Source organism: Mytilus galloprovincialis, chromosome 6 (genome assembly GCF_965363235.1).
Source record: "Mytilus galloprovincialis chromosome 6, xbMytGall1.hap1.1, whole genome shotgun sequence".
NCBI lineage: Eukaryota > Metazoa > Mollusca > Bivalvia > Mytilida > Mytilidae > Mytilus > Mytilus galloprovincialis.
The window spans coordinates 2,117,440-2,140,820 of NC_134843.1; the positions used below are offsets into that span (position 1 = coordinate 2,117,440).

Consider the following 23,381-nt stretch of genomic DNA (forward strand, 5'->3'; position numbering starts at 1 on the left):
CACCGGAATATCTGTTATTATGGTCGAGGAAACCGAAGTACTCGGAGAGAACCACCGGGACACTCGGCGGAAACAGACAAACCGAAGAGATATCAGTAGCTGATTGATCTCCAGGTCAAAGCAGGGGACAACTTTGACCAACCGAGGCCCCCAAAGTACCCATTCTAGTTTAAACTCCGGTCTGGGTACCAGAGATGTGTGTGAGAGGGTGAAAATCACCCTTCTGATGTACTGATATTTTAGCATCCCGAGTCAGAATCGAACTCGGGACCTTCAGCACTAATGCCATCGGTCTTAACCACTAGACCATACGTCCCTTACAGATAAAGATAAAGATAAAGATATTTTATTTCCTAATCATAGGGCTCATAACAAGCATGTAATTACATAAAGTAAAAATAAAAAGCCTTTCTCTCCCACTCGCATACACTCACACATACAACTATCGTTCTGATTAAGGATGATTGATTTTACAGTACAACATGTAAATGAAAAAAATAAAATACAGATAAAAATACCATTACAAATGTATTTTTTTTTTTGTGAGGAGGGTCAGTTGGCTACATTGTATATAACTAACTAACTAACTAACTAACTAACTAACTAATTTTATTCAGTATAAAATCCAGTACAAAAGGATCATCGCTGAAACACAAAAACACATATAAAAAAACATATACAAAACAAAAATAAACATAACAGACAACAATTTTGACACTTATAACAAGCAAGAGACAAAACTCACATTTCAATATTATGCAATTATTCCCACTGATGAATGTCTAATCAAAATACATTTGTCTATATATATAAGAAATCTGGTGAGAACATCAGTCTCCGAACAGTTCATTAAATATTTAAATTTATCAAAATTATCTAAATTGCAAAAACATGGTATAATATTAACAATGTCATCATAAAACTTTTCCCTCTCCTCGTGATAGAGGTTGCATTCACATATGAAATGAAACTCATCTTCAATTTTGTTATCAATACAATGTGTACATATTCTTTGATTATATATATATGGAACGAAGGATAACTCTTACTGCCCAGAAAAGAACAATTCAAGTATATAATGTTACAATGAACTGGTGACGACTATAAATAAGTTTTATAAGTTTCAGTTAAGCAGATATTTAGTTTCTCAATGTGTAAAATGAGGATAGCAATTCACATAATTTAGAGTTAAAATGAAGGCTATCGTTTGACATAAACCAAATAAGCAGATTACTATCGGATATTTGGGATAAATACGGGTATTTTGCAAAGAGTTCATCCAGAAAGGTTTTTCTTTCCTTATTATAAAGGGTACATTTAAATAAAAAATGTTCTTCGTCTTCAACCGAGTTCATTGAACAAAACTGGCATGTTCTCTCTGATCTTGGCAGTGTAATATTTTTTCCATGGTCATCAATTTTTCGTTCGTAACGGCCTCTCTCTATGCGGAGACAATGATTACTTATTCTAAATCTAGTTAGTATAACTCTCTTATCTCTGTACTTAATATTGAAGTAATCTTCAAAAGTGAAATTATGTTTAAATTTAAAGTAGTTGCTCAATTTACTGTGATCATCATCAGTGGCGTAGTTGGGTCATTTTTACGTGTACGCCCGAACCTTGGCGAGGGATACGAGGGGTGCCAACCGCTCAATGTCAAAGCACCTGTTGGTAGTGGGTTCGAAAGGGACGAAGCCCCTGAAAGCTATCGAGAATGAGATACCATAATGATTCATGTCAGTAAAAAATCATTGATAACAACATATATATATACTTTTGAATCTAAATGGTTTATTTTTTTTTTTGGTTAAATCTTGTAATATGTTAACTTATTCATCGTGTTAAACTTGAAGCTAGCCTAATGGTCATTGGTTTTAGAGAAAACGTCCAAACCAATATTACTTTTAAATAGGTTTAAAGGGTGCCGTGAGTGAGCATACAATCAACAAAAGCACCTCTTGGTGCAGTATAAAAAAAATCTGGAACACCTAGGACTTCTTTCCACAAAAAGTGAAACAATTTATCATTCCTTTAAATTGCTTTTAAAAAAAATCTAAAATTTTCTAAAATTTTCTTTTGATAATTTTTTCTTGATCTGGAATATTTCACGACAATCTATGAAGGTTTATAAATTGAGCATGTAAAACAATTAATTGCGTAAAGAAGAGCCCGGCTATCTGTCTATCAGAAAAGAACCGAAAAATGAATGAAAACAAATGCTTTCAAAATTTTAGCTTTAGACACTAGTCAAAGAAAAAGTTTCTTCGGCATATTTCATAAATTTCGATGAAGGTTCGACAAGTAGTTAATGTAATTGAGAAATAACAAAATGTAAGCCCAAACCCAAACTGCGACCACTTATTAATTGCAGAAAGAAATACATTTTGTCCTTAAAATGCGGGCAAATAAAAGATATAATTGCATTAGTATATTGCTCTGAATACTCTTTTGATCGTAAACAGTTTCTGTACAACTTTCGTAAAATTTTTTAAATTTCACAGAGAGTCATTCAAAAGACTTTATCCACATTCGGAACCTAAATATTTACGCCTCTTTGTCTCGCTTTTGGGACATAAATTACAGGCTCGACAAAAATACAAACAGCATATCGAATCTGAGCAGATAGTGAATTGCTTTTAATATAGGAAAAGTACGTAGAATTCATAGTGGATTCAGACTTTCACAAAAGATTCGAACAAATATATTAAATGATCTATTTGAGTAAATTTAGTCCCTTTTCATTCAAAATTACAATTCATTAAAAAAAGAAGCACAAGGCTGATGTGCTTTTGACCAGTTTTTCTTATTCTATGTCGATTATTTGTTTTATTTTGAAAATTCAAGTGTACGCCCGGGCGTTTTGACGTAAACGTAGCTACGCGCATGATCATTTTTAATTAAGTCTTTTTGATGGCTCCAATATGTTAAAAAATCAGTTTTGATACATTTTCTAAGTAAAATTTTGAATTTATTTTTACTGAGTTTTTTTACAAAGTGCTAAATTTAAACCAAGTTTTTCACTAAAAAACTTTATGTTTGCATACCACGATTGATTAGCCACAGCTTTATCAGAGGAGCTTTCAATATAAGCATCACTTAAGAGATCAGTGGGCGAGTTTTCAAGGCGGTGCCAATACATAAACATTTGAATTACTATGTTAATATATAAAGGAAATCTACCTAGCTCTGATATAACTCCAATATTTGTGCAATTTTTGGAGACACCAAGTACATATTTGCAAAATTTAAGATTTAATTTATCAGGTTCCCAATCTTTGAAGATTTCAAAAAGATGCATGGCTCTTCTTTTTGGAGTCAAATTTAACATACCCCATATTTCACAGCCATATAAAGCTATTGGTTTGATGGTGTGATCAAATATATGAAGTAAAGTCTTAATAGATGGAGAACATGACTTAATGTTTTTGTAAAATTTAAAAGAAGCCTTTAGTCCTTTATCATATAGGTTTTTTCTAGCTGCATTAAATTTTCCAGTATTAGTAAGAACTAATCCTAAGTATTTATAGAATTTCACACACTCTATTCTGTTTGCACCTATATTAAATTCATCTGACAGTAGTCTCCCATTTTTATTAAAGATTATAATTTGTGATCATTTGTGTTTTCTTTGTGTTTATTTCAAGACACCAGTCATTACAATATTGGTATAAAATATTAAGTTGGGTTTGTAACCCCTTTTTATTATCTGAAAATAACACCAGGTCATCCGCATAGAGAAGGCAAGGTACACATTTATTATTTAATTGTAAACAGTCACAGTTGTCCTCTAAAGCTTACAGACCCTCATATATTTTACGAGGGGAGGTAACTCTTCGCTCTCCTGTGAAGGAGGAGAATTGTGTCTTCGCCATTTGTTTGCAGTAGCAACATTCCACAATTTTATTTTTGAATGCTGGTACAAATCGGCAAAAGATGAGCCAAGGAGGAAGTATGCCAAGGGGAAAGTATGGAAACATTTTATTAGAAATTTGGCGAATTAATTTAGTTTATTGTTGCCGAATTTGCGTCTGAGCTTTGAATGATTTATAGACGTGTTTTGCACAGACTTGCAGTGTGTAAACATCAACTTAAGTTGACATTGTGTTTTATCTAAATGCATGTATAATATAACACATTTAACGTAATTGATGATAAAGTTAAAATTATGAATGAAAAAACCCACACAATTACATGATGATAAGGCAATAGAGGTAGTTGTTCTGTACTGCAGAACTATTTGTGTTTGTATGGCCATTAGTTATCTCCCTTAGGTTCATCAGAAGGAATTAAAAAAAAAGACTGTGTTTACACCCATGCAATGATGTACTCTGGTGCTAAAAATCAGTAAATGATCTAATAACCCAATATTTTAAAAAAGACCTTTTTTTAAATCTTTATGATTTGAATTTTATGGATTGTTATGTATATTTTCCAGAGAAAAGTTACCACTCAATGCATCAAGAAATATGTGAGCTTCAGTTCAAATGGTTTCATATAATCTAAATATCACTTCACTTTCAGCAGTTGATACATGAATTAAATTCAGATATGGAAAATGAAGATTAAATCTACACAAAACCATGCTTACAAGAAAAATACAGTCTTCACACTGAGTGGCAGCCCAGACTAGTAAAATTGTTCTCGGGCCTGTAAAAATCATATCTACAGGCCAACAGAATCTAACTATAAATTTTCAAAAATTGAGCTCCCGGCCTGTAGATTTAAAAGTTCGTCGTGAAGACTGAAAATATAGGAATTTAGAATATACATGTATATCAAAAATACTTAATGCATTTTGCCATTAGAAAAAAAAAATAAGTAAAGTCTTAATTTCATTTTGTTACAACTTTTAGTTTGCAAATATTTCAAAAGGTTAAGTAATGAGTATAAGACATGCAAAAACTTCTGAAAGAGAAACAAAAAGATATATATATTTAGGGAAAGTAGTTTGTTGCACATTTGTATGGATTTCATGCAGGTGGTTTTTGTATAATTTTTAGAATATTAGTGAATACACCAAATACAAAGAGTATGACACATGTATATATGACAATTCTGAAATAAAATTGTAGTGCATGATTCAACTCAGAATAAGAATGTTTATTCAACCAAATAAAGGCACTGGAAAGAGCATGAACAATTGAAGCAAAACTTTCCAGTGCATTTAATAGCTTACTACAAATGTATATGGTATGGGTGTTGCGACCTTTTGAAGGCCTACAATAACTTTTAGTTGCTTACATGTATATTCTCATGCGTTGGTTTCTGTTGAAAAGTTTTCTCATTGGTAATCATACTATATCCACTATTAGATTTATACATTAAAGTTTGGCATTATGCAATATGATAGAAGTAATCACAATAGATGGACAAATATGACCCCTAAAGATACCGCTTAGCTTAAAGCTTCTAATCCATCTAAAGTCTTTTAATAAATTATTGTGTCATTGTTTTTTTTTTTTAAATGAATGAATGATTTTGAAAGTAATACAATGTACAAATTTGTATATTAAATAAAAAACAAAACAATGGTACTAGATTCTAAAACGATTTTTTGTTTGTTAAATAGTTTAGAAGAAGTATTGAACCACACCCTTTTATCAAATGTAACTGTTCATTGTTCAATCCACATTGGATTCTTTTTCACTCTGTTTATTAAATTTATTCGTTTTCAAATTGAATGCAGTTCTATTCTCTACTAATAGTCAAAAATAGAAAAGTATTGCCAATAAATAAAATTAGGATGAGAATGATAATGATTATCATAATGGACAATAATAGAAAATATTGAGGAAGGTTTGAAGATCTTTTAGGTACATGTACAACATAATTAAATATCATTGAGGAAGGTTTGAAGATGTTTTAGGTACACATACAACATAATTAAATATTCAGGAAGGTTTGAAGATGTTTTAGGTATAACATATTTAAATATCATTCCATTATCCTAATTCATTTACATTGACAGCAGTTCATTGTCATCGACATTTATTAAAGAATCGTAAGTTTCACACAATATGGTGTTGTTGGTGCTTAATAACATGGCGAACTGAAAGATTATTAGTTTACCTTAAGAATTTTACATTGTAAAGAAAATAATACATACTTTTAAAAATTTTACCCACAAAAAAAATTAGACATGACATTTGAAAATAGCTTATGAAGTAATGATCTTTTAGTTAGTCATTGACTCGCATGTATATATTGTCCACACACTTAATCCCCCATGTTTGTTTGTATCTTACCTACTTTTTCTCCTATATCAATTAGAGCTAATCTTAATTTTGTGTTAAACAGATAAAAAATTAGAAATAAGTGTATTACTCATATATATATTTTATGTTTTATTAATACCTTGGGTATATCTGAGAACAAAAATAATAATTACAGTTTGTACAGAGAGAACTGATTCTCATATTCCTGTATCCTGTCCAAATACTAATATTTGTCTAAGATTAAGTAGGGACATCAGAAAAAGGGAGAAGGTTTGGATCCATTAAAACATTTAATCCCCGCTGCAAATGTTAGCACCTGTCCTAAGTCAGGAATCTGATGTACAGTAGTTGTCGTTTGTTTATGTAATTTATACGTATTTCTCGTTTCTCGTTTTTTTAATTTTATGTAGATAAGACCGTTGGTTTTCCCGTTTGAATGGTTTTACACTAGTAATTTTGGGGCCCTTTATAGCTGGTTGTTTGGTGTGAGCCAAGGTTCCGTGTTGAAGGCCGTAAATTGACCTCTAATGGTTTACTTTTTTAAATTGTTATTTGGATGGAGAGTTGTCTCATTGGCACTCACACCACATCTTCCTATATCTATATACATTAAGCATTTTTGGTAGGTACCTGTAATTTTGCCTTATCAGGTAAAACAAATATTGGGTTAAGGTTTATTACCTTGAAGTTGTGGTAATGTCATCTTGGAACTTAATAAACATGTTCATTATGATGTGACTATATGCCAAATTAGGGTAATTATTTGATTTTTATAAATGATGTCTGATATATATTATTGGAAAAAATATGCTGTAAACAACTGCCATTATGGAGGTTTAGCAGTTTTCTTGCAAGCCGTTAATTCTTTTCTTCATTTGACCAAGTGTTGATTTAAAATATGTTTGATGTTAATACAGAAATTGCTCTGGGTTAATTAGTCACTAGAAGAATGTTCAATACATGTACAGGAGGGTTGTTTTAAAATTCACAAGTTAAGGGCATACGATACAGTTTTGATCCTGTATTTACAGTTTGATGAAAATTTCCATATAGGCTATTTTTTGCCTGATTAAATCAAATATGTAATAAAAAATATACCTTCATGTGCTACTTTTTGAGTTAAATGAGGTAGAAATTTTGTATATTTGCTCAAAATTCGGATTTATGGCCGTATTTTTTCTTTCGAAAGAAAGACATAACTTTTTTGTTTTAAAAGATTAACACAAATTGTTTTTGTTAAATAATTTGTAATTTTTGTATTTTATAAGTATCCTAAAAATTTATGCTTTTTTTATTCAGAAATAACTCATATTTATCAAATGGTCATGAACTGAGAAAAAAACGTCATTTTTTTGCTCTTACATTTATCAAAATAAAAAAAATTTACAGTTTTATAAATTTTGGTCCACATAATCTCCCTGCAAAATAAAACAAAATATTGTTTAAAAAATAGGGGTCCATGCACTCGTTTTCAAATTAAATCAGTTTGATCGATAAAAATCAGTCGAAAATGCATCTTTTCCTGATAAGTCACAGTTTGACGTTGCGAAAATAACATTTTACGTTAGCAACGTCATTACCTCCCCTGTAACTGTATCGTATGCCCTTAAAGTGATCATTTGTATGATGTTGTATATCTTTGGATGTTACACAAAAATTTCTATTATTTTATGATTAAAATAATTGTGTAATTATGTAACTTTTTCTAGAAATAATGTTGTGTAGAATGTTTTTTTAAATTTTTTGGCATAGGATATCTATAGTTCTAAGTAAAAGATTGATATAAAATAATGTATGTGCTTATACATGTACGTACCATGATGCTATTACCATGATTACCATCCACACAAATATTTAAAAAAATCAAATATTAGACATATATATATATTGATCATTAAGAATTTTATAAGAAAAAAATCTAGAATAAAACTGATTATGAACACTATGGTTCTATAATGAATACACCTGACTATGAACATTTCAAGCATGAATTCATTGATGGCACCAGACTGCATTCAAACAACCTCGTTCTCTGTAACTTCCATGCTTCATCCCTTCTGAACCTTTTCAATGTAAAGGATGTCTTGAGGCATCACTGCTCATGCTTCTTCCCTTCTGAACCTTTTCAATGCAGAGGATGTATTGAGGCATCACTGCTCATGCTTCATCCCTTCTGAACCTTTTCAATGCAAAGGATGTCTTGAGGCATCACTGCTCATGCTTCATCCCTTCTGAACCTTTTCAATGCATAGGATGTCTTGAGGCATCACTGCTCATGCTTCATCCCTTCTGAACCTTTTCAATGCAAAGGATGTCTTGAGGCATCACTGCTCATGCTTCATCCCTTCTGAACCTTTTCAATGCAAAGGATGTCTTGAGGCATCACTGCTCATGCTTCATCCCTTCTGAACCTTTTCAATGCATAGGATGTCTTGAGGCATCACTGATCATGCTTCTTCAAAAACATAATGGGAAAGCTTTGGTAATCAGACTTTGCTATCGTACTTTTAAGTGTACACTAATGCTTACATACATCCACCTATTTCATAATTTAAAGGATCCCATATTACTCTTTTTACCTCCAAAGAGTTTTCTTTATGTTTTTACTCTCGCTCCAAAGAATGTGAGACATACTGTCTATGATGCTTATCCTGGGGCAGCTGTGTTAACTATTTGTATAAAGCTTTTGTATTTAGGAGGAAGAAGACTATGGCAGCTGTATACTTCAGATCTTGAATGCACATGTTTTTGGAGTGTCAATCTGTCCTTGACCTCATTTTTGTGGTTAATTGACTGCTTTTATCATTTTCTTTTTCCACTTTTTTAGCTCACCTGGCCCGATGGGCCAAGTGAGCTTTTTCATCACTTGGCGTCCCTCGTCGTCCTGCGTCGTCGTCCGTCGTCCGTCGTCGTTAACTTTTACAAAAATCTTCTCCTCTGAAACTACTGGGCCAAATTTAACCAAACTTGGTCACAATCATCATTGGGTATTTAGTTTAAAAAATTTGTTCGATGACCCAGCCAACCAACCAAGATGGCCGCCATGGCTAAAAATAGAACATAGGGGTAAAATGCAGTTTTTGGCTTGTAACTCAAAAATCAAAGCAATTAGGACAAATCTGACAGGGTGAAATTGTTAATCAGGTGAAGATCTATCTGCCCTGAAATTTTCAGATGAATCAGACAACCCGTTGTTGGGTTGCTGCCCCTAAAATGGTAATTTTAAGGAAATTTTACTGTTTTGGGTTATTATCTTGAATATTATTATAGATAGAGATAAACTGTAAACAGCAATAATGTTCAGTAAAGTAAGATTTACAAATAAGTCAACATGACCGAAATGATATGTTGACCCCTTTAGGAGTTATTGCCCTTTACAGTCAATTTTTAACCATTTTTCGTAAATCTTAGTAATCTTTTACAAAAATCTTCTCCTCTGAAACTACTGGGCCAAATTAATCCAAACTTGGCCACAATCATCTTTGGGGTATCTTGTTTAAAAAATGTGTCCGGTGACTCGATCATCCAACCAAGATGGCCACCATGGCTAAAAATAGAACATAGGAGTAAAATGCAGTTTTTGGCTTATAACTCAAAAACCAAAGCATTTCGAGCAAATCTGACATTGATAAAATTGTTTATCAGGTCAAGATCTATCTGCCCTGAAATTTTCAGATGAATCGGACAACCCGTTGTTGGGTTGCTGCCCCTAAATTGGTAATTTTAAGGATATTCTACTGTTTTTATACGACCGCAAAATTTGAAAAATTTTTCGTCGTATATTGCTATCACGTTGGCGTCGTCCTCTGCGTCGTCGTCGTCCGAATACTTTTAGTTTTCGCACTCTAACTTTAGTAAAAGTGAATGGAAATCTATGAAATTTTAACACAAGGTTTATGACCACAAAAGGAAGGTTGGTATTGATTTTGGGAGTTTTGGTCCCAACATTTTAGGAATTAGGGGCCAAAAAGGGCCCAAATAAGCATTTTCTTGGTTTTCGCACCATAACTTTAGTTTAAGTTAATAGAAATCTATAAAATTTTGACACAAGGTTTATGACCACAAAAGAATGGTTGGGATTGATTTTGGGAGTTTTGGTTTCAACACTTTAGGAATTAGGGGCCAAAAAAGGGCCCAAATAAGCATTATTCTTGGTTTTCGCACAATAACTTTAGTTTAAGTAAATAGAAATCAATGAAATTTAAACACAATGTTAATGACTACAAAAGGAAGGTTGGTATTGATTTTGGGAGTTTAGGTCCCAACAGTTTAGGAATTAGGGGCCAAAAAGGGACCCAAATAAGCATTTTTCTTGGTTTTCGCACCATGACGTTAGTATAAGTAAATAGAAATCTATGAAATTTAAACACAAGGTTTATGACCATAAAAGGAAGGTTGGTATTGATTTTGGGAGTTTTGGTCCCAACAGAATAAGGGGCCCAAAGGGTCCAAAATTAAACTTTGTTTGATTTCATCAAAATTGAATAATTGGGGTTCTTTGATATGCCGAATCTAACTGTCATGACTGTGTATGTAGATTCTTTACTTTTGGTCCCGTTTTCAAATTGGTCTACATTAAGGTCCAAAGGGTCCAAAATTAAACTTAGTTTGATTTTGACAAAAAATGAATCAGTTAGGTTCTTTGATATGCTGAATCTAAAAATGTACTTAGATTCTTGATTATTGGCCCAGTTTTCAAGTTGGTCCAAATCGGGGTCCAAAATTAAACTTTGTTTGATTTCATCAAAAATTGAATAAATGGGGTTCTTTGATATACCAAATCTAACTGTGTATGTAGATTCTTCATTTTTGGTCCTGTTTTCAAATTGGTCTACACTAAAGTCCAAAGGGTCCAAAATTAAACTTAGTCTGATTTTAACAAAAATTGAAATCTTGGGGTTCTTTGATATGCTGAATCCAAAAATGTACTTAGATTTTTTATTATGGGCCCAGTTTTCAAGTTGGTCCAAATCAGGATCTAAAATTATTATATTAAGTATTGTGCAATAGCAAGTCTTTTCAATTGCACAGTATTGCGCAATGGCAAGAAATATCTAATTGCACAATATTGTGAAATAGCAAAATTTTTTTTAATTAGAGTTATCTTTCTTTGTCCAGAATAGTAAGCAAGAAATATCTAATTGCAAAATATTGTGCAATAGCAAGATTTTTTTTTAATTGGAGTTATCTTTCTTTGTCCAGAATCAACTTAAATCTTTGTTATATACAATATACAATGTATATTCACTTTTTACTACCAACTGATAAATTAAAATAATCTTTACCATTCAGTGATAACAAGCAGTTTTTTTTACATCTTAATATTTTATGGTGTATTTAAATGAGTAGTTATTGTTGCAAACTCCATTAGAAATTTTAATTGAGATTAGTTTTGGAATAAGGGAAAGGGGGATGTGATTAAAAAAATTGGGTTCAATTTTTCTCATTTGAAATTTCATAAATAAAAAAGAAAATTTCTTCAAACATTTTTTTTGAGAGGATTAATATTCAACAGCATAGTGAATTGCTCTAAGAGAAAACAAAAATTTTAAGTTCATTAGAACACATTCATTCTGTGTCAGAAACCTATGCTATGTCAATTATTTAATCACAATCCAAATTTAGAGCTGAATCCAGCTTGAATGTTGTGTCCATACTTGCCCCAACCGTTCAGGGTTCAACCTCTGCGGTCGTATAAAGCTACGCCCTGCGGAGCATCTGGTTGGTTATTATCTTGAATATTATTATAGATAGAGATAAACTGTAAACAGCAATAATGTACAGCAAAGTAAGATTTACAAATAAGTCAACATGACTGAAGTGGTCAATTGACCCCCTAAGGAGTTATTGTCCTTTATAGTCAATTTTTAACAATTTTTATAAAAGTTAGTAAATTTTTACTAACATTTTCCACTGAAACTACTGGGCCAAGTTCATTATAGATAGAGATAACTGTAAGCAGCAAGAATGTTCAGTAAAGTAAGACGTACAAACACATCACCATCACCAAAACACAATTTTGTCATGAATCCATCTGCTTCCTTTGTTTAATATTCACATAGACCAAGGTGAGCGACACAGGCTCTTTAGAGCCACTAGTTTTTATTAATGAGATAACTACATAAGGTTATACACAATGTAGTCATTGCAAGCTTCACTTGCCCTTGACCTTATTTCATGGTTCAGCATTAAGTAATTTTTAAGTCCAACTGGCAGGTTTAATCTTACCTTGACCTCATTTGTATGGTTCATTGATCAAAGTTAAGTTTTCAAGGTTAGGACTGTTTCTCAAATACTGTGAGCAATAGGTTAAAACAGCCATAAATTTATCTTTTTTTTTCTTTCTAATTTTGTCATATTTTATCATATATTTTTTTATTGGTCTTGGGTTTATATATGCTCTTATTGTAATTACTTCAACTTCTTGAGTAGAAATTACCATCAGCCAAGTACTACAGATACACCTAGATAAAATAGATTGCACAGAATACATTATATATTTGTATACCAGTTAAATGTTGTCCTATATTGTACATTATTTATATTCTATTGTAACATTATGAATGTGTTTTTTTTTTTATGTATTTGATTAAATTTAAGAGTGACTTATTACAAGGGAAGATATCCATTTGATTTTAGCACAAAATTGCTAATTAAAGGAATGTTCTGTCAATTCTATATACAATACAAGCATTGCCCAAATAGTTCTTATATGCCATTTGATTTGAACATTAGAAAAAAGACGATTTAAGGAATATAATTTTGCAAATTCAATATACCATACAGCATTGTCCAAATGATATTTCACACCTTGAAATTTATATGGATCACTGCATATTGAAAAGTTATAAATTAAGTAGCTGGTTTTATGTTGGAGTGATTTATGTTAACTCTTCTTACTTAAAAGTCCACTAATGGCATCACTTTTTACTATGTAAGTATAAATTGGTTATCTTTACAAAACCTTATCTACTGAAGCCAATAAGCCCAATTATTCCAAGTGAGTAAATTTGAAATCTTATATAGCTTCATTTGTAAAAATTATATGCAGAATTTTTATATTTTTCAACAGTTATTTGTTGTTAATTAGATTTTATTATTTTTTTTAGTGAGAGCCAAGCCAAATTCTGTCAAAGCCGTGTAGCTCTTGTAGAGAAAAACTATGGAAATCTGTGTGAAACACTTGGTTCTATAACACGTAAAGCTGCTAGACAGAGAGACAAAGGTAACCAGTTTATATCACTCTTCATCCTTTTTATGTTTATTAATTTAAAAGTTTAAAAAAATATAGACAATTGCTGATACTGTATTATTATGCTGTTTGTTATTATACCCCCGCTTTAAAAAAGGGGGGGTATACTGTTTTACCTCTGTCTGTCAGTCCGTCCGTCAGTCCGTCCGTCCATCAGTCCGTCCGTCCGTCAGTCAGTCAGTCCGTCCCATGAAACTTTCGTCACATTTTTCTCAGGAACTACACATCCACCCTTTCTGTAATTTGGTATCAACATTTATATATGTCAGCCATACCGTGTGATGCGTTTTCAGATTCATCACTTGACAACTTCCTGTTTACCGAACACTTGTCTGATTTTACACATGATAGCCAAGTTGAAAATTTTCGTCACATTTTTCTCAGGAACTACAATACAAGGATTTCTGAAATTTGGTTTCAGGATTTATATAAGTCAGCTATACCGTGTGATGCGTTTTCAGATTCATCACTCGACAACTTCCTGTTTACCGAACACTTGTATGATTTTACACATAATAGCCAAGTTGAAAATTTTCGTCACATTTTTCTCAGGAACTACAATACAAGGATTTCTGAAATTTGGTTTCAGGATTTATATAAGTCAGCTATACCGTGTGATGCATTTTCAGATTCATCACTCGACTACTTCCTGTTTACCGAACACTTGTATGTATGATTTTACACATAATAACCAAGTTAAAAATTTTCGTCACATTTTTCTCAGGAACTACAATACAAGGATTTCTGAAATTTGGTTTCAGGATTTATATAAGTCAGCTATACCGTGTGATGCGTTTTCAGATTCATCACTCAACAACTTCCTGTTTACCGAACACTTGCATATTTTTACACTATTAATATTATCCACTTGCGGCGGGGGTATCATCAGTGAGCAGTAGCTCGCATTTTCACTTGTTTAGAATTGTTATACCATAAATTGATAAAGAAACAGTAGATTGCTAAAATGAAAATAATCCATCAAATCAAAATGAAAGATTGACTCTGGCAGCCATGGTTTTATGCCCCATTTATTGGCATTATGTTTTCTGGTCTGTGGGTCTGTTTGTTCGTTTTTCCGTCTGTTCGTACATCTGTCACGCCTCAGGTTAAAGTTTTTGGTCAAGGTAGTTTTTGATGAAAATGAAGTCAAATCAACTGGAAACTTAGTACACATGTTCCCCATGATATGATCTTTCTAATTTAAATGCCAAGTTAGAGTTTTTACCCAATTTTCAGGTTTTACTGAACTTAAAAAATGATAGTGTGAACGAGGCATCCGTGTACAATGGACACATTCTTGTTTTTTGTCGAGCCTGCAACTTTTGTTGCAGAAAGCTTGACATAGGGATAGTGATCCGGCGGCGGCGGCAGCTTTAGCTAACTTCTTAAAAGCTTTATATTTTAGAAGATGAAAGACCTGAATACTTTATACTTTGTATATAGATGCCTCATGTTATGAACTTTCCGTCAGTCACATGTCCAATGTCCTTGACCTCATTTTTATGGTTCAGTGACTACTTGAAAAAAAAGTTGAGATTTTTTTGTAATGTTAAATTCTCTCTTATTATAAGTAATAGGATAACTATATTTGGTATGTGAGTACCTTGCAAGGTCCTCATGCCCGTCAGACAGTTTTCACTTTACCTCAACCTCATTTCATGGATCAGTGAACAAGGTTAAGTTTTGGTGGTCGAGTCCATATCTCGGATACTATAAGCAGTAGGTCTAGTATATCCAGTGTATGGAAGGACTGTAAGGTGTACATGTCCAACTGGCAGGTGTCATCTGACCTTGACCTCATTTTCATGGTTCAGTGGTTATAGTTAAGTTTTTGTGTTTTGGTCTGTTTTTCTTATACTTTATGCAATAGGTCTACTATATTTGGTGTATGGAATGATTATAAGGTGTACATGTCTAGCTGACAGGTGTCATCTGAACTTGACCTCATTTTCATGGTTCTGTAGTCAAAGTTAAGTTTTTGAGTTTTGGTCTTTTTTCTAGTACTATATGCAATAGGTCAACTATATTTGGTGTATGGAAATATTTTATGATCTATATGTCAGTCGAACAGGTTTTATTTGACCTTGACCTCAATTTCACGGTTCATTGCTCAGTGTTAAGTATTTGTGTTTTGGTCTGTTTTTCTTAATTTATAAGCAATAGGTCATCTATATTTGTTGTATGGAAGAATTGTTAGCTGTACATGTCTGCCTGGCATGGTTCATCTGACCTTGACCTCATTTTCATGGTTCATTGATCAATGTTTAGTTTTCTTGGTTAATGTTGAGTTTATGTGACAGTTGTAATAAAGCTTTATATTAACATAATATCAATGATTTGTAAAGAACGAGAGACATTTCAGCGTGTGCACTCTTGTGTCTGTATTCAATGAATAGAGGAATATTTGTTGCTGTTCTTCATAACTAGTACTGATTACATATACTTCATATGAACTCCAAAATTATTTTTTTTTAAGTTGATATAAGTTATTTATTTTTCAGGTGATCTTCTTGCCAAACAGTTACAGGAATATGCTAATTCAGAAAATATCAGTCATTGTACAAAAGCAGGACTAAGTCTATGTGCTCAAAATATGTCAGCTATACAGGACTATCGTGAGGCAGAGGTATCTGTTATACTAGTATAGGCAGTTTATAATCATGTCAATGTACTATTGCGAGGCAGAGGTATCTGTTATACTAGTATAGGCAGTTTATAATCATGTCAATGTACTATTGCGAGGCAGAGGTATCTGTTATACTAGTATAGGCAGTTTATAATCATGTCAATGTACTATTGCGAGGCAGAGGTATCTGTTATACTAGTATAGGCAGTTTATAATCATGTCAATGTACTATTGCGAGGCAGAGGTATCTGTTATACTAGTATAGGCAGTTTATAATCATGTCAATGTACTATTGCGAGGCAGAGGTATCTGTTATACTAGTATAGGCAGTTTATAATCATGTCAATGTACTATTGCGAGGCAGAGGTATCTGTTATACTAGTATAGGCAGTTTATAATCATGTCAATGTACTATTGCGAGGCAGAGGTATCTGTTATACTAGTATAGGCAGTTTATAATCATGTCAATGTACTATTGCGAGGCAGAGGTATCTGTTATACTAGTATAGGCAGTTTATAATCATGTCAATGTACTATTGCGAGGCAGAGGTATCTGTTATACTAGTATAGGCAGTTTATAATCATGTCAATGTACTATTGCGAGGCAGAGGTATCTGTTATACTAGTATAGGCAGTTTATAATCATGTCAATGTACTATTGCGAGGCAGAGGTATCTGTTATACTAGTATAGGCAGTTTATAATCATGTCAATGTACTATTGCGAGGCAGAGGTATCTGTTATACTAGTATAGGCAGTTTATAATCATGTCAATGTACTATTGCGAGGCAGAGGTATCTGTTATACTAGTATAGGAAGTTTATAATCATGTCAATGTACTATTGCGAGGCAGAGGTATCTGTTATACTAGTATAGGCAGTTTATAATCATGTCAATGTACTATTGCGAGGCAGAGGTATCTGTTATACTAGTATAGGCAGTTTATAATCATGTCAATGTGTTAAACTGTTTTATTAGTAACTCTCATGACTATAGTAGAACCGGAATCAATGAAATAAAAGATTCAAATTGACAAGAGTTTCACTTAATATATTTAGTAGCAACAATATATACTAACTTAAACCCCACTCATACATGCCAGTCATAGATTGAATACATTATGTTATTCATCTGCCAATCTGTTATCTATCAGTTCATCGATCCATGATCTACAAGTCATACAAAAGCAAGAAAGGAAGAATATACTTTCATTAAATTTCATGATTATATGTGGAAAAATTATTCTTTCATGCCATGCTCTTTACTCATTTTAACATGGGTAGGTATTATATTTGTCAATATCTTTACACCAAGGATTAGCAAGTTTTGAAATGTTGACAAGTTTAATGCTTACCCATGTAAAATATAAGCATAGTCATAGAACCTGGATGGTTAAATTATTTCGATTCTAATAGAAAAATTTTATTTGTACTTTGCAGCAGACCTTTTAGACTTTTTCGAAAGGCAGATATTTTGATTTCATAAAGTCAAAATGGAAAAGAAAATGTACAGCTTCACAATAAAAATGGGCAGATACAGGTTAACAAACTTTTAGAATGATTTTGTTTAATTCCAAAGCAAGTAATACCAACATAATTTTTTTTGTAGATCAAAAGACTTGAAGCAAAAGTTGTTCATCCTTTGAGTGGTTACGGTGATATATGTAAAAAAAAAAAAGTAAGTATTCACTATATTTATACCATTTATTAGTGAATCACTGATGCTTGATGTTAAAGTGAAACTAAAAAACAAAAGGGGAAGTTCTGATCAGGCAATATTGTTGGCCCTCATTGAATTTACAAGGCATCAGTCTACCAGATATCAATGTTCATATTTTCAAATTTTATTTAAGTGGAACATTTCATTCTCTTCAAATCTTCAAAGTGCATGAATTTAATGCAAAACTGTAAAAAAAATTCTAACATAGCCTTTTTTTTAAGAAATTCAAATCTTTCCCCATGACTTCATATCAGCTTACTTTAAAACTTGTTGCATCATTATTCAATCATTGATGAAAAGCTGTAAAATATTCTTATTGTGGAAAAAAATCATTTCAGTTTTTGCATCATGTTTACTATTGTAGTACACTCTATTTTGTCAAATTGCCTTAGATAATTACTAAGATGAGAATTTTATATTGCAGAAAGAAATAAGCACAGAATTAGGAAATATAAAGAAAGAACAGAAGACATTACAACAATTAGATAAAGTTAGGACTAAAAGTCCGGGAGATCAACATCAAATTGTATCCTTTTATATATATTTATGAAGAAACAGAACCATTAAAAATACAGTTTCTATATCAGCTGACAATGCAGTATGGACTTTCCTCATTGTTGAAGGCTGTACATTAACCCTTTTGTTGATAAAATTCTGTGTCATGTGGTCTCTTGTGGAGAGTTGTCTCATTGGCAATCATACCACATCTTCTTTTTTATATAAATACTAAAATAGGTAGGAATAAAAATTTTGAAACTATTTATATGGGACATGTTTCTTGATTGTGTAAAAGAAAGGAGATATGAGATATACATCAACGAAACAGAAACACATAAAAACAAGTTCTTGTTTCCTTTTGAAAGGATGTAAACATGTAGATCCCATCCCTGCAACAAGTGTGTAAAGATAATTCTCCACTTGAGACAGTTACATTTTTGTCGAGCCTGCAACTTTTGTTGCAGAAAGCTCAAAATAGGGATAGTGATCCAGCGGCGGCGTTAGCTAACTTCTTAAAAGCTTTATATTTTAGAAGGTGGAAGACCTGGATGCTTCATACTTTGTATATAGATGTCTCATGTTACGAAGTTTCCGTCAGTCACATGTCCAATGTCCTTGACCTCATTTTCATGGTTCAGTGACCACTTGAAAAAAAAGTTTAGATTTTTTGTAATGTTGAATTCTCTCTTATTATAAGTAATAGGATAACTATATTTGATATGTGCATACCTTGCAAGGTCCTTATGTCTGTCAGACAGTTTTCACATGACCTCGACCTCATTTCATGGATCAGTGATCAAGGTTAAGTTTTGGTGGTCAAGTCCATATCTTAGATACTATAAGCAATAGGGCTAATATATTCGGTGTATGGAAAGACTGTAAGGTGTACATGTCCAACTGGCAGGTGTCATCTGACCTTGACCTCATTTTCATGGTTCAGTGGTTATAGTTAAATTCTTGTGTTTTGGTCTGTTTTTCTCATACTATATGCAATAGGTCTGCTATATTTGTTGTATGGAATAATTGTAAGGTGTACCTGTCTAGCGGGCAGATGTCATGTGACCATGACCTCATTTTCATGGTTCAGTAGTCAAAGTTAAGTTTTTGAGTTTTGGTCTTTTTATCTAATACTATATGCCATAGGTCAACTATATTTGGTGTATGGAAATATTTTATGATCTTTATGTCAGTCACGCAGGTTTTATTTGGCCTTGACCTCATTTTCACGGTTCATTGCACAGTGTTAAGTTTTTGTGTTTTGGTCTATTTTTCTTAAACTATAAGTAATAGGTCAACTATACATGTTGTATAGAAGCATTGTTAGCTGTACATGTCTGCCTGCATGGTTCATCTGACCTTGACCTCATTTTCAAGGTTCATTGGTCTTTGTTTAGTTATCTTGGTTAATGTTAAGTTTATGTGACAGTTGTATTAAAGCTAAGCTTTATACTTTGGACTATTAACATAATATCAATGATTAGTATAGAAGGCGAGACATTTCAGCATGTGCACTCTTGTGATATTAAAGTGTGAGACTTGCTGAGCTTTTTGAATAGTTAAAATGAAACTGTTGAGAGTGGAGATATATTGTAAATACACAAGTTATAGTGGTGGTATCTGTTTTTCTAATTTTTATCCTTCCTTTTCAAAGATTTGTAGAAAGGTGTGTTCTTAATTATATGTGACGTCATCATGCATGGTGTCCTTTTTTTCAGGACGCCACAATAGGAAATTCTGAAGTAATCAAGAAAATTTAACGTCATAATTAAATTTCGACCAACCATTTGCTAAGTACTAGTGACGAGAAATATTTTTTACACTGCTCAAGAAACGTGAAAATAGCACAAAAATTTGAGAAAACAGTATGTTCCATATAAAAATAAACAAAATAATCTGAATAAATGTTTTAATATTTAGAAAATATACTGTAATACATATATATATATATGTTTTATGATCATTTGAAGAAAGTGAAACAGAAATTTAAAAATTGGATTCCATTTGACTATTTTTTGCAGCTCCACATTATTTTACATATTTTTCCTTAACTTATTCACAGCAAAGGGTAAGTGACTGAAGAAAGAATCGGAGAATTACAGCACTGCATCACAGAAATGTCATTGATTTATGTCTGACATGCGTTTACTGTGGTGTTGCACAATCAGACACTAATTTCATAAAGAGTTGTGTCCCTTTTGTCCTGTAAAACAGCTTAATTTCTGGGCATTTACAGGAGAAGTGGAAGCAATATTTGACATACAGTTTTTTCATATTTATTTTTATTTAATAGAAGTATGCATGTTTTTTTTGGGTCTCTTCCTTCTCTTTAGTCATTGAAATTTATTAATTGAGAAATCAGCCATTTAATCATATAGTCTTGGATGAACTGTTTCTTGTCACTGGTTAAATTTGTAATAAATGTTTATAACTTTAAAAAAGAAAAACAATTCCCTAATGTTGTAGTTATTAAAGTGTGCTTTATTTTAACAAAATCATATGTAATGAATGATGATTTATGTAGTGAAATCAACGATAATTGCTTTTTATTGAAGCATATAAAAATATAAATGATGCATTTTTATAATAACGATGAATAGCACATGACTTATTTCCTGAGTTAGAAAATTTGGGAAGGAATTGAACTCAAAAGACTGTTGGAAGAAGGGATTTATTTTTCTTTATTTTTTTTTTTTCAATAAATATGCAGGAAATTGCAAGAAATGAAAGAACAGTTTGTTGAATCAAATTATTTTTACAGATTCTTTATGTTTTGCTCAGCCCTTTTCAGCCAACAATGATTTGACTTCACGATTTTAAAATTTACTCACTGTAGTTTAACGTGGATGGGGACTCTTGGACTGCGTATAATTTCACGCATGAATTACCATGCACATGAAAAATTTGTGTCGTAATTTCACTATTACTTTTTTAGAATATTTTGATTGATTAAAAATGTTAGATTATTGTACTTTTGTCACTAACAAATTGTTATCGTTATTATGTGTCTCTGTGAAAGACTCAAAATGACATTTCACCCAATTTCACCATTTTCCTGCCAAAATTTTGGGTTTAAGGCCAAATATTTTGTTTTCCTTATCGGTGACCTATGTTTTTATTTTCTCATTCTTTGAAGCAATATTTCGGCTTTTTATATGACAGTTTTGGACCAATTGTCATAGAATGTTTTTTTGATATTCAGATAAAATATGTCAACATCTCTATTTTCCCTGTCATTTCATTGAAAAACGGTCCCTTTTACATACCTCTTTAAAAGTAATATTTTGAGCTTAAATGGTCCGGGACCCCATCCTTTTTTTCAACCAATTTGATTCACTCTCTTATAAAGATTAAAATAACAAAATATATGGCACTTCTGATAGAAACTACAAATAGGCCCGAGCCTCCTTAAAAAGGAAAGATACAAGTTTTACATACTTGCGATGATTTAAATTCTCGCTATTATTCTATACCCAAAAAATTAACGCTCACAAAAGTTAGTTGGTTTACAGTATTTGAATAGAACTTTTCTCTAAGTTTTAATTGATAATGTTTTTATATAACAGGCAGAAACAGAAGTGAAGAGAGCCAATACTGATTCTGAAATGGGAGGAAAAGCATTAGAAGAACAAATGGTGGTATTTGAGAAACAAAGACTGGGTGATTTAAAGGTAAATAATATACTGTAAATTCAGAAATTATTGTGAGGTTTGTATTATTGCGAATAATGCGACTGGATGGGTATCACAATAATAAGAACTTGCATTCTGATAACTGAAACATAGATCTGAAGGCATTTTTTTTTTAATCACGATAATTAAACTAGCATTTTTGTCCATTCTTGTAAAATCGCAATAATTGATGCACGCAATTATTTCTGAATTTACAGTAAACAAGCCAGGAAAGCCATGGATATAACAAAATTTAGTTTTCTAGAATTTCTAAAAAAAATGAAATTATTTTAGAACTTCTAAAAAATATGGACTCAGAGTAGATCTTTAAAGATCGTTTTTTCTATTTTCTTAAAATGAGATGATGACACAGTTGCTATTTGTTTCTATGTAGCTTTTTTTGGCTGATGAGTAATTAGAGTCTCATATTTACTTAATAAACCAATTATAAAATGTTGCCTTATGGTAGGACACTGTTTTGAAAGTTCTGATTAGTTAAGACTTTATTTACAGCCAGACTTCAGTGTTTGTTGTAACTTAAACCCATTTTGTATTTGGTCCATTGAATACTTATGTGTTAAAGCTTCAGAATTCTTCAATTTCTATTACAGAATTCTCTAGCAGATTTTATCAACATAGAAATGATATTTCATGCCAGAGCTTTAGAGTACTATGCCAGATGTTTTGAAAATATTGTGATGATAGACGAAGATAGAGATTTACAGGTAATTCTAAAACTCATATCATCTTAGGCTTGTGATTGTGGGGCCGAATCAATATTTTGTTAAATGGTTATGATTATGTCTGTTAAAGGGAAGCCAATCTGGATTAAAGTCTGATAAAATAGAGAAAGTAAGTGGGGAATGTGTCTAAGAGACAACTACCTGACCAAAGAGTTAAAACACAGCTGAAGGCCACCAATGGGTCTTCTACACAGCATGACAATCCCACAACCGGAGTCAGACTTCAGCTATAGTATTGATCAGTGGCGGATCCAGAAATTTTCATAAGTGGGGGCCCACTGACTGACCTAAGAGGGGGCCCGCTCCAGTCACGCTTCAGTGATTCCCTATATAAGCAACCAATTTGTTTCCCAAAAAGGGGGGGGCCCGGGCCTCTGTTGATGAGGAATCAAATTCTGAAATAAATCTATTCCTGAATTAAAGCTGATACATGTAGCAGGCACACATTTTTTTAGCTCACCTGGCGTCGTCTGTTAACTTTTACAAAAATCTTCTCCTCTGAACCTACTGGGCCAAATTTAACCAAACTTGGCCACAATCGTCATTGGGGTATTTAGTTTTAAAATGTGTCTGGTGACCCATCCAGCCAACCATGATGGCCACCAGGGCTAAAAATAGAACATAGGGGTAAAATGTAGATTTTGGCTTATAACTCTGAAAC

The 23,381-nt window shown here is 32.3% G+C and overlaps 1 protein-coding gene across 1 annotated transcript in view; it reads left to right on the forward strand.

Moving 5' to 3' along the window:
- The first annotated feature begins 3,832 nt into the window (after nt 1-3,832).
- The window catches only part of LOC143078498 (CBY1-interacting BAR domain-containing protein 1-like), a 30,706-nt gene continuing 11,157 nt past the window's right edge, over nt 3,833-23,381 (forward strand). Inside the window, exons 1-8 of the mRNA XM_076253361.1 lie at nt 3,833-3,965; nt 5,969-6,001; nt 13,325-13,440; nt 15,969-16,093; nt 17,701-17,769; nt 18,236-18,337; nt 21,870-21,977; nt 22,589-22,702. Coding sequence (XP_076109476.1) covers nt 3,934-3,965; nt 5,969-6,001; nt 13,325-13,440; nt 15,969-16,093; nt 17,701-17,769; nt 18,236-18,337; nt 21,870-21,977; nt 22,589-22,702 — 699 coding nt within the window. The 5' untranslated portion in view covers nt 3,833-3,933. The remainder of the gene's footprint in view (nt 3,966-5,968; nt 6,002-13,324; nt 13,441-15,968; nt 16,094-17,700; nt 17,770-18,235; nt 18,338-21,869; nt 21,978-22,588; nt 22,703-23,381) is intronic.